This window comes from Heteronotia binoei, chromosome 7 (genome assembly GCF_032191835.1).
Source record: "Heteronotia binoei isolate CCM8104 ecotype False Entrance Well chromosome 7, APGP_CSIRO_Hbin_v1, whole genome shotgun sequence".
Lineage (NCBI taxonomy): Eukaryota > Metazoa > Chordata > Lepidosauria > Squamata > Gekkonidae > Heteronotia > Heteronotia binoei.
The window spans coordinates 120,916,372-120,933,108 of record NC_083229.1 but is presented as its reverse complement, the minus strand read 5'-3'; the positions used below and the strand labels follow the sequence as shown (position 1 = coordinate 120,933,108).

The following is a 16,737-nucleotide window of genomic DNA, read 5'->3' as shown; positions in this document are numbered from 1 at the left end:
GATGTGTATGCTCAGATGCACCCATCACAGATCATAGCGGGAACATTTTTATCCATGTCAGTGCAATGTTTTTAAGCAGTCAGTTTAGAATGAAATGATTGTGTACTTTTCTAGGAAAGGTCTGGCCAGGAATTTGGAAATTACCCTAGGGTGTTTTCAGGATACTTCACTGTGCTTTAAACAGGCAATCATTAAGTAGGTAGGATGCAAAGGGGAGAAAAGCTGGATTTTGTTACCAGAGTGTGACCAGTATACATTCCAAATGAGGAAAACAAAACCATAGCTTTGATTCCCTAAACAGAACACAGTAAGAACAGGCTGGCCAGACCTTAGCAGTTATAGCCAGAGTCTCTGAAGGTGTCCAGGGGGTCTACATTCTGGGGACTTAGTCATTCTGGGAAGCCAGCAAGGTGAGCAGGGCACTGCTGGATTTTTTTTTTCCAAACAATTTTTATTTTGAATATAATGTTTGTAAACAGCGAATAACATTGTTACAGTAATGTCATGGTTTTCATTCTACATACATACCGTTATATAAAATAAAGTTGTACAGCAATAAAGTGATCACGAGAAAAGAATACTCTTGTGGATAACCCGTTGGTTAAGTGAGGATGAGAGAGTGGTGTCCACCTCTACCTTATCCAGAATTGGGTACCATTTTGCATAGAAATCGTTGGCTGCCTTTATCGGATCTATGGTGTCTATGTTGGCTATGATTTTTTCCATCGTGATAAAGTCCCAAATTTTGAGGATCCAATTATCTATGGACAGATTGAGCTTAGATTTCCAGTTCAGGGCTATTATGTTTTTAGCTGCAGTTATAAGCGAGATAATAAGGGATAGTTTAGAACTTGTAGCCTTTACTGAGTGCCAATCGTTTAGGATGATGGTCTCAACTTGTCTTGGGATTGTAGTTCCGGAAATTTTTTCTACCTGGGTAATAACCTTTTGCCAAAAAGAGTTGACAATCGGACAGTCCCACCAACAGTGTAGTGATGAGGCTTGCATGCCACAATTACGCCAACAAAGTGGGGAGTAGTTATTGTCAATACTGGCGAAGTGCAAAGGGGTGCGGTACCATCTTGACATAATTTTGTAGTTCTGTTGAAAAGTTGCTATTGATTTGGTCTTGCAGACTTCTGAGTCCCATATGGCTTCCCATTGTGTGTTGGATTGAATGTTGTTTTCCATTTATTGAGGGGGAAGGAAGGGGAAGTGTGACTTTGGGCCAGTAATTAAGCCACATTATGAGGTAAAACAGAGTTGGAGGGACAATGTATACTGCCCTGAAGTTTTTGGAGGAAGGGGATATATACGTAAGTCTGAGAAATGTAAGAGGGTCAGGAGAGTAACATGTACCCAGACATAACCAACATTCAGCGTGCTTGTTTCCATATGATTACTGAATTGGTTTGGGTGTGAAGAGAAGATGAAGGAAACTTTTCCTGAGGGGCTGTGATGGTCCTCGGATGCCCTGATTATGACTAATATAATCCAAGTTCATTGCAGTGGGCTAAATGCTCTTATTCACAATTCATTTTTTTTTCATGTAAGCCGTAATGAAATTTGGCCAGTAAGAAATCTATCATGATGGGAAAGTATCTAGAGAAAATATTGAGATGAACACTGAATCTATAAACTGGCTGGAATATTCTAGCAATTAGATTCTGGTTAACTGCAAATCGCTGTTGACAAGGACTCAGCGCTGGGAAAATTTCTCAGTCACTCACGCCTTTATTTGACGTTGTTATTTCTCTCGCAGCTTCATTCCGACCAAGACAGAGGAGACGGTTCACTTAAGTACATCCTTTCTGGAGATGGCGCAGGCGACCTCTTCATTATCAACGAAAACACTGGAGATATCCAGGCCACAAGGAGACTGGATAGGGAAGAGAAACCCGTTTACGTTCTTCGCGCACAGGCGATCAACAAAAGGACTCAGAGACCGGTGGAGCCGGAGTCAGAGTTCATCATTAAAATCCATGACATTAATGACAACGAGCCCCTGTTTACAAAGGATGTTTATAATGCCAGTGTCCCAGAAATGTCTGATGTAGGTAGGTGCCAGGCCTGTCAACAATGCAATGGAAAGAACAGCTTTCTCTAAGTGGTCTGGGGTTTTGAGGAGGGGAACTCAGTTTTTGATGGAGAGATGCAGTCCACATAAACATATGCTGCAGTGAATACGGACCCAGATTTTTATTTGATTTATAACTTGAATTTATGTACCATCCTTCCCTGAGTTCACAAGGTTCAAGGTGGTTAACAACGCAAGAGGTACAATATAAACCAGAATTAAAACAAACAAAAGTTAGAATTTTAAAAACATTTTTAAAAACATTATAAAACATTAAATAATGCCAAATAAATACAGTCTGCATTACTGTCCTGAAAGCAGGATAGGGCCAGGTGGGGGGGGTGAGTGCCCAGGGGTCATTTTGTAGAAAAATAGGTGGTGGAGCTCATCCAGGGATTGTTATGCAGCTGCACATACTATTCAATGGACAAGGAGGTGGAACTCTCAGAAGGAGGAGGTGGAACTCTCATAAAGGTTCAGGAGCTGTGCTCCTGTGAGCTCCCACTGAATCCAAGACCTTGGAGTGCCAGATATACTGGTACCCATTGCTGTCCTCAACCAAAAGCCTGGCAGAACATCTCCGCCTTACATGACCTGCGAAACTGGGTGCGGTCTTCTTTCTTGACATTTCCATGTGAGTTCACTGGCTCCAGTAGTAAGAGAGAAAACAAGATGGTGAGGGGTCTGGAGGCCAAGTCCTAAGAAGAAAGGTTGAAGGAGATGGGCATGTTTAGCCTGGAGAGGAGGCGGCTGAGAGGTGATATGATCACCATCTTCAAGTACTTGAAGGGCTGTCATATAGAGGATGGTGTGGAATTGTTTTCTGTGGCCCCGGAAGGTAGGACCAGAACCAGTGGGTTGAAATTAAATCAAAAAGAGTTTCCAGCTCAACATTAGGAAGAAATTCCTGACCATTAGAGCGGTTCCTCAGTGGAACAGGCTTCCTCAGGGGGCGGTGGACTCTCCTTCCTTGGAGGTTTTTAAACAGAGGCTAGATGGCCATCTGACAGCAATGAGGATCCTGTGAATTTAGGGGGAGGTGTTTGTGAGTTTCCTGCATTGTGCAGGGCATTGGACTAGATGACCCTGGAGGTCTCTTCCAACTCTATGATTCTAAGAAAGAAATGGGTCATCACAGATGATTATTTACTAGAAGCAACCCAATGGGAACCTGTTTTGTAACCTCCTTTCTCGTTATATGGCGAATTGTAGCATGCATAGGCAGGCACCCTGTTAGAAAACTGGGGAAAGATGGTGGCAGTAATGTCTGCCCTAACACACAGTAATCATATCACAGCTTCCCTTGGAGGTATTGTTTGCCCACTATGGCTAATAGACATGCCCTCTAAAGAGCCAGTTTGGTGTAGTGGTTAAGTGTACGGACTCTTATCTGGGAGAACCGGGTTTGATTCCCCACTCCTCCGCTTGCACCTGCTGGAATGGCCTTGGGTCAGCCATAGCTCTGGCAGAGGTTGTCCTTGAAAGGGCAGCTGCTGTGAGAGTCCTCTCAGCCCCACCCACCTCACAGGGTGTCTGTTGTGGGGGAGGAAGATAAAGGAGATTGTGAGCCGCTCTGAGACTCTGAGTGGAGGGCGAGATAAATCAAATAAAAATAAAATAAATGCTTTACTGAAGTTCTTCATTACAAAACACTACATATAAAACTGTAGGGAAGCAAATATGTTGCCTAAGAAAGATTTATGTGTGTTGTCTGAAAATATGCAGTTTTTAAAAAATTCCTGCTATATGTTTGATTGGAGAAGCCTATATCAACAGGGCTTCTTCTCAGACTTGTATTTCCAGATAGCGTAATCATAATGAAGGCTGCATATTAAATGAAGCTAATCTTGGAATTTCAGATAGGTAGAAATCTCAATCAAATGATTTTCAACATTTTCAGAATTGGATCCCATCTTTAAACCCTAGATGACATAAAGGAACCCCCAAACTGAAGCATGTGACATTAAAGTCATGTGACAAGGAGAGAGAAGAGTTATAAGAACATAAGAGGGGCCCTGCTGGATCGTACCAGTGGTTTATCTAGTCCAGCACCCTGTTTCACACAGTGGCCAAGCAGTTGTGCTATAAGGCCAACAACAAATCATAGAGGCCGAGATTTTTCTCCTGACGTTGACTGCTTATATTGGTATTCATGCGTTTGCTGCCTTTGAATATGGAGGTTCTCTTGACTCACCAAAGCTAGTAGTCATTGATGGACCTCTCCTCCTTGAATCTGATTTAACCCCCTTTTAAAACCATCTATGGTTGTGGCCATCACTACATCCACTCAGAGTGTATTGTACAATTTAATTCCTTGTTGAATGAAGAAGTATTTATTTTTGTGTGTCCTGAAATCTACTGCCCATCAACTTCATTCGCCTCTAGAGACATGCCATACTACCAGGCAACAATACATGTGCAAGATGCTATGCGCTTGGTAAGGAGCAGGGCTTTTTTTGTAGGAAAAAGTCTAGCCAGAATTCATTTGAATATTAGGCCACACACCCTGATGTTACCACTGTTTTGCGCTGGACTTTTTTTGTAGAAAAGGCCCAGCAGGAACTCATCTGCATATTAGGCCACATCCCCCTGGCACCAAGCCAGGCAGAACTGCGTTCCTGTGCAAATAAATCCCTGGTAAGGAGCCTATTAACAATTACACTCCTCATATGTTGCGCTACAAATATAAAGATTTCTAATAACTTGCATGTAGGGAGAATAATGTCCAGAGTAGCGCCCTCTCTTTGTGCAGGGAGAAAAAACAGTAATCAAGGTACATATATTTGCATGCAGTGTATTGCATGTAGAAAATACAGTAAGATGTGTAGCCTCTTAAATCTTCCGTTTTTGCTATAAATTTTCCACTGAAGCCATTTTCTCACTATGGGTAGCAAGGAAGTGGAAACTCAGAGGTGCCTTTTAGGGAGGGTCCGATGCTTCAAACTGTGTTTTTTTCCAGTCATTTTCATCTAATTCCTGTCCTCACTACATCCTCCATCCCACACAGATTTGATCCATGCACATTCCGAGATCCACTACATAGCTTTTATTGTGATCAGGGGAAACTCTCTCCTCCACTTTTCACCACTGGGAAAGCTGGTTGGATCCACCCCTCTGTATCTGCAGAACAACTTGCTCTGGAGAAGGGATGGGCACAAACCTCATTTTTGAGGTTCGGTTTGTGGTTTATGGCTAAACCACAAACTCAGGCAAACCAGGAGGTTGGTTCATGAACTGACCAGGTTTGTATCGCTTTGTAAGCCATTTAATGTTTAAAACCTTGCTTTCTGCACCCCACAGCTTTTTGTGGGGAACAGAAAGCAGGAGTTTCTAAACAGCTGAGCAGCGGGACCACTGCTTGGCTATTTAGCTTAAATGACTCCAAGCCATTTCTCTTCGTGTTTCTTCATGAGCCACCATGAACAGCAACAAAATTCGTTGGAAGTTTGTGGAGGTCCTTCAATTCATGAACGTTGCTTTGCGAACCACAAAATGGCCAAAATTCATGACGAACTTTAGTTCATCAGCCAGTTCGTGCCCATCCCTATGCTTTATGAAACAAAGTAATAAGAAACTCTAATGTCTAAGAGTAGGCCTTGAATTTTGCTGTGATTCCCCCTACACACAAACAAACACACACTAACTCTCTCCCTCCCTCCCCTGAAATGGCAACGCTGCTGGAAACTGCATGCTCTGAGGACTTTGAAGCAGGCTAGAGTCAAGGATGACAGTTTAAAATGATGATGCCCTTTGGCAGAACAGCGTAAATCTCTCTGTCTCTTATGATTGCAGGGACATTTGTCGTGCAAGTCACAGCAACGGATGCCGACGACCCCACATATGGGAACAGCGCAAGAGTTGTCTACAGCATCCTCCAGGGACAGCCATATTTTTCTGTCGAGTCCGAGACAGGTCAGGAGACCTTAATCTGTCATTTTCTGACAACCTCCATAATTTAAAATAACACGTTAAGTCAAGCGAGGGCATATTAAGCAAATTCTTCAAGGAGATCCCATTTGGCTCCATGTGGGCTCTGAAGAAACCAGTTGAATGATACCCCCTGTAAACATGACACATCATTTGTATAGTAATTGCTTAATGAGTAAAATGTAGCCTGGATGAAAATTTATGTTTCACTGGTTTTGAACTCTCATTGGGAACGTTCATCCACTTTGGTTGCTTGAGTTTGGTGGGGAGAAAGAAATAAGAGAGAACGTGTCTAATCACATGTTCACATGAGAGCCAGTTTGGTATAGTGGTTAAGTGCGTGGACTCTTATCTGGGAGAACCGGGTTTGATTCCCCACTCCTTCTCTTGCACCTGCTGGAATGACCTTGGGTCAGCCATAGCTCTGGCAGAGGTTGGCCTTGAAAGGGCAGCTGCTGTGAGAGCCCTCTCAGCCCCACCCACCTCACAGGGTGTCTCTTGGGGGGGGGGGGAGATAAAGGAGATTGTGAGCCGCTCTGAGACTCTGAGTGGAGGGCAGGATATAAATCCAATATCATCTTCTTCTTTCAGTTAGGGCTAGCCAGGGGTCATTTTGTAGAAAAATAAGTGGTGGAGCTCATTCAGGGATTGTTATGCAGCTGCACCTAATATTCAATGGACAAGGTGGGGAGGAGGAGGGGGAACTCGCAGAAAGGTTCAGGAGCTGCACTCCTGTGAGCTCCTGCTGAATCCGAGGCCTGGGGCTAGCCTTTTCTTCCCCCTTGTAAACTAATTTTCAATAAGCTCAGTATATGATAGTTCTGTAGCTGAGAGGTAGTGTAGTGATTAAATTGCTGAGCTAAGATTTGGGAAATATGGGTTCAAATGCCCACTTAGCCATGAAGCCCACCTTGGAACAGTCTGTTACACCCTCTCAGCCTAACCATACCACAGGAAGTTGTGGCGAGGACAAAAAGAGCAAGACCCATACGTTGCCCTGAGCCCTTTGGAAGTAGGGTCAGATAAAAATCGAATCAATAAAAACGTGTTCCTATAAAAATGAAATATGTTCCAAGCAGCATTATTCTTCCTCTTCTGAGGTATAGCCTCATCTGGGCTTTCATATCTTGATGGAATCTTTGGAAATAGCATAGCAGCATATATATGCATTCCGATCGCATTTTTTTCACCTCTTCCATCACAGTGTCTGGTTTTTTAAAAAGAGAGAGAGAGAGTGCTTGCTACATTCTTAATGAATTTCTGTTCAATTTAAGATTTAGTGCTGGGTTTTTAATGAAGCTTTGCCGAAGCTGGTTTCCCTGGTGTTTATTCTGGCTGTCAAAATTAATATTTGATTGAAAGATGAAAAGAATTTTTTTTAAAAAAAAAAGCACACACAAAGAAATTTGACAGTGTGCAATGAAACCATCTTGTGTTCATTTCAGTTTCATGATCAGCAGCAGGGCAAAGAGGCTGAGAAAAGAATTCTATGAAACAGCAGCAATTGCAGAAAGCTTGGAGATTTTTGCATGTCGCAGATATAATGCCGGTCTAGGGTTGCCAGCCTAATTTTGGGAAATGCCTGGAGATTTGGGGGCTGGAACTTGAGGAGGACAGGACCTCCCCAAACCTTTAATTATCCAGTACCTTCAATGAAATAGAGCAAAGTGGTAAAGCTGCAGTACTGGAGTCCAAGCTCTCTGCTCAAGACCAGAGTTCAATCCTGGTGGAAGCTGGGTTCAGATAGCCAGCTCAAGGTTGACTCAGCCTTCCATCTTTCCGAGGTCGGTCAAATGAGTACCCAGCTTGGTGGGGGGTGGGAAGTGTAGATGACTGGGGAAGGCAATGGCAAACCACCCCATAAAATGTGCTGAGAAAATGTTGTGATGCGACATCACCCCAGAGTCGGAAACGACTGGTGCTTGCACAGGGGACTACCTTTTTTTTTTAATCCTTTAATGGAATCCCTCAGGGTTTTTTTTCCTTTATTCTCAGGCATCATCAAAACAGCTTTGCTGAACATGGACCGTGAAAACCGGGAGCAATACCAAGTGGTCATCCAAGCCAAGGACATGGGAGGCCAGATGGGTGGATTGTCAGGAACCACCACAGTGAACATTACGCTGACCGATGTCAACGATAACCCACCTCGCTTCCCCCAAAGTATGGAAACTTTAATGGTTAAGACTCGTTTAGTAAACCTTGTATTCACTTCTCCGGGGCTTTTTTTTTGTAGCAGGAACTCCTTTGCATATTAGGCCACACCAGGGGTGGAATTCTAGCAGGAGCTCCTTTGCATATTAGACCGCACACCCCTGATGTAGCCAATCCTCCAAGAGCTTACAGGGCTCTTAGTACAGGGCCTACTGTAAGCTCCAGGAGGATTGGCTACATCAGGGGGTGTGGCCTAATATGCAAAGGAGCTCTCCTAGAATTCCACCCCTGCATATTAGGCCACTCCCCCCTGATGTAGCCAATCCTCCAAGAGCTTACAGGGCTCTTAGTACAGGGCCTACTGTAAGCTCCAGAAAGATTGGCTACATCAGGGGTGTGTGGCCTAATATGCAAAGGAGTTTCTGCTACAACCCCCCCCCCCCTTAACTTCTCCAGTCTAACATGGTGGGCCTTATGAAATGATACCCGCTAAGAGTGAAAAATCGTTGTCATTTTGTTGGAGAAGGTAGTGCATTTATTTATTTATTATTTATTACTTCCCATTTATATCCCGCCCTTTGGGGCAATGTTCAATGCAGATTCTTGTACATCTCTGTGCAGAAAAAAACACCTAATGTGGTTCGCTTGCTACAAAATTCAGTTCCCTCCATTATGTCGGCTTTCATTTAAGAAAATGCATTTTTACCTTTGCTGTTGCAAAGCATATGCCTGAAACTGAGAAGTGTGGCGTGGCTTTGGCACACTCCATTACTCCTTACCCCTCCCTGTGATAGGTGGAAGCAGAATACATAAGAGAAATTATGCAGATTTATAGCAGCTGGAAAAACCAGTTTTTCTTAATGTTGAATTTGGGTTTCCATGATGGAGAACACAGATTTCAAAACAGACCCTTATACTTTCACATATTGTCAGCTTACTTCCTTGCTTTTGGGAGGTGCGGGGGCAGGAGCGGAAACCCTAAATATTCATCTTATTAAAAGTACTGATTAGTTCACGTACACTTACAACTGTTGACCACTGGCAATTAGTTCTAAGCAGGTTTCTCTTTTGTTCAGCTTAGTGCCTGTGTTATTGGGAAGTGTTATTTAAAAGGGTCAGAAGAAATTGCAGTGAAATCAATTAAGTGAGAATTGAATTAAATGCTTTCCTGTTGTTACTCTGTTCATTAGGCACTAGTTATTTCTACTTTCAGTTGTTCTGGATGAGATTTTGTGCTGTCGAATTCCTGTTAGTTTATCTAAACCAGGGGTGGCCAAACTTGCTTAACGTAAGAGCCACACAGGGTAAACGTCAGATGTTTGAGAGCCGCGAGACGTGAACGTCAGATGTTTGAGAGGGGGAGGGAGGGAAGGAAGGAAGCTAAATAGATGGGGAGAGGTGGAAAGAAAGCAACTTTAACCTTAAATGCATTCTCCAAGGCACGAGCTGGCTTGGCAAAGAGATTTAAAAAGAGAAATGCCTTCTCCAAGCTGGTCAACAGGGGGGTGGGGGCATCGAGAGCCGCACAATATGTGTGAAAGAGCTACACGTGTCTCCCGAGCCGCAGTTTGGCCATCCCTGGTCTAAACCAAGGGGTTAAAAAAAATGGTTTTTTTGTTACATCTTATTAGAAAACCTTAGGAAGGAGAGGTTTTTTTCAGTGGGGGGCCTCCCTGCATACGACACTTGAATATCAAAGAGAAGCTTAGGTCTTTTTTTTTTTAATTGTCTCTCTACCTTCCTGTCTTTTCAACAAACCCATGAAATGAGGACCAAAATTCAGTGCAGCATATTTGCAACAGCAAAAAAGAAAGCTGGCAAAACCCTATCACCTGAAGGCCTGTTGACTCACAGTAGGGCTGCCAGCCCCTGGGGACAGAGCCTGAGGAGAGCAGGGTTTGGGGAGGGAAGGGAGAGACTTCAGTGGGCGTATAGTATCATAGAGTCCACCTTCCACGGTGGCTATTTTCTCCAGGCGAACTGGTCTCTGTCGTCTGGAGATCAATTGTAATAGCAGGAGATCACTAGACACTACCTGGAGACTGACCGCTGAAATACTGGGAGCACAAAAAGGTCCCTATGTATGTGAATCCTTCACTAGGATAACAATTATACTTTTTTTATTACATCAGTATACACGAACGATAGAAAACAGTCTGTTGGATGTGGTTTCCAGTCCCGAATGCAGACAAAGCGTGGATCCGTGTGCAATTTATTCCTGTGGCTCCTAATAAGAGTTCTGTGTAACATAAAACATTGAGGGAGTGGCATCAAAACTGCCTGTCTATAATCGGAAGGCGTGTCCGTTTCTTCATCTCTTTGATGTTAATTTCATTCTTCATGTGTGCATGTGGAAGTGACTTTACCTGTTAAATGAATGTTATTGCTACCTATGGGACTGTTCACTTGTTGAGACTAGTTGAATCGTAGGAGTGAACAAGCATTTCATCCGTGAAGCTCTAATATGGTGGATGTTAACAGGGATTGCCACGCAGTTTCAGTCTCTCTAGGAGGAGGAAGAGGACATGTGAACGGGGGACTGTTTTCTATCGTTATTGTATATTGTGTATTGATGTCATAATAAATGTCATTGTTATTCTACTGAAAGATTTAAGAAGCATATTGGACTTACATACATCGGGACCTTATTGTGCTCCCAGTATTTCAGCAGTTTGTCAGTTTCACTTTTGTGCTGAAACCTTACTTTGTATCTATTCACTATCTGAAGACCGGCAACCCTAACTTACAGGCTTCAATGGGGGAGAACATACAAAAGAATGTGTGCCACTACTGAGAAGGCCCTGCTCCTTAGTGGATGCCAGCCTTATTTCAGGCATCAGAGGGTCTTGAAGCAGGCCCGCAAATGCCAATTCTGAGAAATTTTGGGGGAGGAGGCCTTCTCGAAGATAATTTTTTTTTTTAGTTTCTATAAAAGTCCTTTTTTTATCCCATCAAACCACAGTTAAGACTCTGGCAGTGTCTTACACTGCATTTACACAATAAAATGAATAGTACCATGACATGTCAATTGCTTCTCTCAGAGCTCTCTCAGCCCCACCTGCCTCACAAGGTGCCTGTTGTGAGGAGAGAAAGGAAAGGCGATTGTAAGTCGCTTTGAGACTCATCAAGGTAGACACAAGTGGGGTATAAAACTCACCTTTATTTCCCCCTCATAATTGTCACAAAGAGAGAAGGGGGGATGAGAATGTGAGCAGCTGATGAGGGGCGAAGAAAGAGAAAGATGAAAAGGGCAGGAGCCACCATTAAGGAGGCCTATGACACACTTTCCCACAGGTTGGGAAACACTGTTCTACGTCACCAACCACACCTCCCTCCAGGAGGAGACAGGCATTAATGGGCCACCTGCCCCTGAACAGTCTCGCCTGGCCACTGTGGCTAAGACTGGTGGACTCTAATCCTCAGAGCTGGGTTTGATTCCTCACTCCTCCTCCACATGAAGCCCGTTGGGTGTCTTTGGGCCAGTCCCAGTTCTCTCAGAACTCTCTCTCAGATACCCCCCCCATCTCACAAAGTGTGGGGAGGAGGAAAAGGAGATTGTAAGCTGCTTAAGATAGAGAAAAGTGGGATATAAAACCTGCTGTTCATCTTCATTTCAGGCCCACATGCCCCCCTGCCCACTTCTGAGTTAAGAAAGGTAGCCGTGAGGGATAAGACTTTTTTTTTACAATCAGTAAAAGCCATGCTGTCTTCTGTTGTATATGTCCATGGTTAGACAGGGAAGAGACACAATGCTTTGTTCTCTTCAAGGGAGAGGATTCTGGGTACCAGCCAAGCTCTGAGTGTTAACATTTGATTCCTTTCCACCATTCAAGGAACCACGTAAAATATAGGGCACACTTCTGCCGGTGGGTAAGGGTAGCAGTAAATTCCTGTTGACACGAGTAAGGCCGTATTGTGAGTCAGGCCATATTGTGAGACAACCAAGTCCCAAAGAGAAAATGACACATCGCTGGCCACAGGCTCTGAAACAACAGAGACTCACATTGATCACGGACCCTCTTGGCCATGCCTTGGTGTTATTCAGAATGCAGTAGCTTTGCCAGAAGGACTTTGCGCTTGGTCTTATGCCACATTGCTCCGTAGCAGCTCAGTCTATTTCCTTCACTCATTTGACATATCGAGGCTTTTCGTTTGCCATTGCTGTGAGAGAAAATTGGGGTGGGGGAGGCAATGCGTTTCCAAGGAGTTTCTAGTGTCAGCTGTAAGGTGAGGGGGAAGAAGTGCCTTTAAAGGGCTTGCTGATGACTTGAATTAGGCTTCCTTTAAATAAGCCACTGAGGGAGTGCAAAGACATTTTTCCCACGCTGGGTTCTGCAAAGCCCACACACTGCCAGTCAGGACTGGAGGCCTGAAGGGAAGTGGATGCTTTGGCAGGTGGATGGGGGGTGGTGGTGGTGAGAACCACTGTTCTACGAACAGCTCGAGTCAGTTTCTGTTAACAAGAAGTTGCTTAGTCTTATGAACCAGGGCCGAATTGGCTGCTTTAGAGGGTTAGAGCAGGGGTCCCCCACCTCTGGGCCAATGACCGGTACAAGTCCGTGGCCTGTTAGCAGCCGGGCCACGAGGCAGAGACACCGCACCTCCCTTTTTGCCCACACAGGACCCAGGCGGATGAAAGAGGCAGAGTAGCCCTGCCTCCCCATTCACCTGCCCAGGTCCCAGCAAGGTAGAAGGGGCAGCACTGCTGCGACCTCGCCTACTTCTCATTTATAGACCCCCACTGATCAGCTGATTGGCAAGGGTCTTTAAATAGGAGGGGGAGGCAGATTGGCCGCTTCTGCTGCCTGGCCACCCATTTAAAGATCCCCATGGGGGCAGGGATGGGGTGTGAGTAGGGGGGGCAGTCTGGGGCAGCAAAAATCCCAGCGCCACACACATGTCCATGGAATAATGGTCTTCCATGAAACCGGTCCCTGGTGCCAAAAAGGCTGGGAGCCCACTGGGTTAGAGGACCATCTGTTGGTTAATTGGATCACCTGATCCCTGTGGAGGTTGTACCTGCAGTACTGACCTTCAACCACTGGTCATGGTGGAGCTGCAGAGCAGCAGAAACAGGACAGGAATTCCCTGAAATCTGCCACTGTCATATGGAGGGTAAGGTTGGTCCCTACCTCCAGATTATCCAGTTTGGGACCCCTGCTGCCTTAAGACAAGAGTCAGCAGAAAAGACAATAGGGCTAGGAAAAGTTGAAGGTGACCGGAAGAAGAAGAAAAAGAAGATTAAGACTGATAGTGGTGGTGATGATGATGATATTGGATTTATACCTCACCCTACACTCCGAATCTCAGAGCAGCTCACAATCTCCTTTACCTTCTTCCCCCACAACAGACACCCCGTGAGGTGGGTGGGGCTGGAGAGGGCTCTCACAGCAGCTGCCCTTTCAAGAACAACCTCTGCCAGAGCTATGGCTGACCCAAGGCCATTCCAGCAGGTGCAAGTGGAGGAGTGGGGAATCAAACCCGGTTCTCCCAGATAAGAGAGCTCTGGCTGACCCAAGGCCATTCCAGCAGCTGCAAGTGGAGGAGTGGGGAATCCAACCCAGTTCTCCCAGATAAGAGAGCTATGGCTGACCCAAGGCCATTCCAGCAGCTGCAAGTGGAGGAGTGGGGAATCCAACCCAGTTCTCCCAGATAAGAGAGCTATGGCTGACCCAAGGCCATTCCAGCAGCTGCAAGTGGAGGAGTAGAGAATCAAATCCGGTTCTCCCAGATAAGAGAGCTATGGCTGACCCAAGGCCATTCCAGAAGGTGCAAGTGGAGGAGTGGGGAATCAAACCCGGTTCTCCCAGATAAGAGTCCGCACACTCAACCACTACACCAAACTGGCTCTCAAAATGCAGAAGACCCAACATGAGATGCATTTGACTCAATCAAGGAAGCCATGACCGTCCATTTGCAAGACCCAAGCAAGGTGACATGGGTGCTGGGGACCCTGCAGAAGAAGCTGAGCCTGCAGAAGAAACTGTGCCCCTGCCACCTGCACCAGTGCCCCTGCCTCCTGCTGGAGAAGATCCAAGCCCCCCTGCCTCGCCCTCTTGGGTGGTGCGTGTGCATGACCGCCTCCATCAGGACCTCAGGGATCGAAGGAGGGCGGCACGCTCACGAGCAAGGCACTCCCTGAGCCCTGAGTTTTGAAAGGATTCTGGCCCTTCTGGAGTGAGGATGCTTGAGTCTCAGCAGGATCCTGGCTGCCTCTCTGAGCCAGCAATTAGCCCAAATGGGCAACAGACAGCAGAGGGCTATATAGCTGTGGGCTTTGGGAGGAGGCTTTGTGGAAGCAACTAGTCACTTACCTGATGCTCTAGCATCCACTTTGGCTTTTGACTTTGGCTTCTGGACCCCCTGACTTTGGCTTCTGAAGCTCTGACCTGCGATACCTGGACTGTGATTTGGTTTTGGCGCCTTGGACCCTCTTTGCTCACCAGCTACAGACCTTGGACTGCCCCTGGACTTTGCCTGACCCGGCCTCAGCCCGTGAAACAAGGCTGTTAATGATAGGATTTTTGGAGGTCATTCATTCATAGGGTCACCGTAAGTTGGAAGCAAGTTGACCACACTTCACACATATCCATAAACTATCATGTTGTAACGGGCCAGCTTGTACATGTATGAATCTTGTATGCCAGTTATCTGTGACTCAGAAGGAAATTATTCTGATGTCCAAACACAATGTGGATGAGGAGCAGAGCTCAGGTTAAAAATGAAAGACCCCTTAAATGTAACGCTACACCATGAGCAAATACTTAATGGGCACTTGTTTAAATAAGGTTTTATTCAGGGGTGGAATTCTAGCAGGAGCTCCTTTGCATATTAGGCCACACCCCTTTGATGTAGCCAATCCTCTAGGAGGATTGGCTACATCAGGGGGTGTGGCCTAATATGCAAAGGAGCTCTTGCTAGAATTCCACCCCTGGCTTTATTCAAATTATTATTGAACAGGATCATCACAATAAAGGTTTGAAGGTGCACCAATCAGCATCTTGACTGTGGATAACGACAGAATCTGCGTTTGGCAAAAACAATGAGGATTTTTTAAAATCAGAATTGTTTGAAGTTGCCCTTTCTTTACCTGTAGGTGCTTACCAGTTCAGAATTGCAGAGTCGGCACCCCCAGATGCACCGATCGGCAGGATCAAAGCGACAGATGCTGATGTGGGCGAAAACGCAGAGATGAAATACAGCATCACTGAAGGGGACGGCTTGGAACTGTTTGGTGTTGTCACTGACAAGGAAACACAAGAAGGCATCCTAACAGTCAAAAAGGTATTCCTTTCTTCAAGATTGTTGTAATGTGTGTCTCTGTGTGTGTTATTTAGTGCCGAGTTATCCCTACTCACCGTGCCCATTTTTCTCTCAAGCCAAACGTCCCATGTTTGAGTTCAGCAGCACCATTAAGACTAAGCCTCAGATTCAGCAGGAGCTCACAGGAGCACAGCTCCTGAACCTTACTGATAGTTTCTCCTCTTCCTCCCCACCTACCTTGTCCATTGAATATTAGATGCAGCTGCATAACAATCCCTGGATTAGGAGAGCGGGCAGCCAGCCAGCCACCAGGGGCTTTGCCACGCCCCCAGCAGCCCTCATTAAACCCTGGAGAAGTCCACACCACCCTTTCCCCACTTATGTGATTTTGGGCGGCGGGTGGCTTGCTGGCCTTTTGCCTGGGGGGGAGGTGGCCCAGGAGAGCCCCAGGCGAGCAAGGCTGGCTTGGGCTGACTGGATCACTAGCCAGCCCAAGCAGGCCTCACTCACTCTGGGTCCTCTTTTCTTGCATTGGATTCTTTCTGGCCAGGGGGTGGGGTGGCATTTGCTAATGAGTTATGCTAATGAGCTCCACTTTTTTTTTTTTTTTTACAAAACAACGCGTTTTAAGACCAACAACATTTTATTCAAGGAATAAGCTTTTGTGTGCATGCACACTTCTTCAGACACATTGAAACAGAAATTACCAGTCCATGCATATCGGTAGAGAGTGAGCAGCAAATCGGCGTATAGCCCCACATCCACTGAGGGGACTGGCAATCCCATTTCCAACATCTCTGCGACAAGTGTGGAGCAATTGCACTTTACCCATCACTTAAGTCAGCTGCTGTGGAAAAATAGAGGCTGTCCAGATAGGGTCAGGACATAAAAGCCGAGAGATCCCAGCTCTCACTGTTGCCTCTGGATAAACATCTGGAGCAGAGGTCCATCAGCAGCTATTAGCCACAAGGTATAGATGGAACTCCCTGTCTGGGGCAAGTGGTGCTCTGTATTCTTGGTGCTTGGAGTGGGCACAATGGGAGGACTTCTAGTGTCCTGGCCCCACTGGTGGACCTCTTGATGACACTTGGGTTTTTTGGCCACTGTGTGTCAGTGTTGGACTGGATGTGCCATTGGCCTGTTCCAACATGGCTTCTCTAATGTTCTTATCTCCTCATTTCTCTGCACAGCTCTGGCCCATTGTAGCACTCTTCTCCCACTAAATATTTCCCTCCAGTTTTAGAAGCCACATGTCTTCTTTAGGATAATTACAGTCCATCATCCCTCTCCCATTCCTTCAGCTTAAAGTAACCACT

At 45.6% G+C, this 16,737-nt stretch overlaps 1 protein-coding gene across 2 annotated transcripts in view; it reads left to right on the top strand.

Moving 5' to 3' along the window:
- CDH6 (cadherin 6) overlaps positions 1–16,737 on the top strand; it is a 126,197-nt gene that overhangs the window by 63,952 nt on the left and 45,508 nt on the right. The window contains exons 2-5 of one of the 2 annotated variants that reach the window (XM_060244292.1): positions 1,763–2,057; positions 5,870–5,989; positions 8,000–8,167; positions 15,252–15,442. In XM_060244292.1, the coding sequence (XP_060100275.1) occupies positions 1,763–2,057; positions 5,870–5,989; positions 8,000–8,167; positions 15,252–15,442 (774 nt within the window). The remainder of the gene's footprint in view (positions 1–1,762; positions 2,058–5,869; positions 5,990–7,999; positions 8,168–15,251; positions 15,443–16,737) is intronic. The other variant, XM_060244293.1, reaches the window with a different exon arrangement.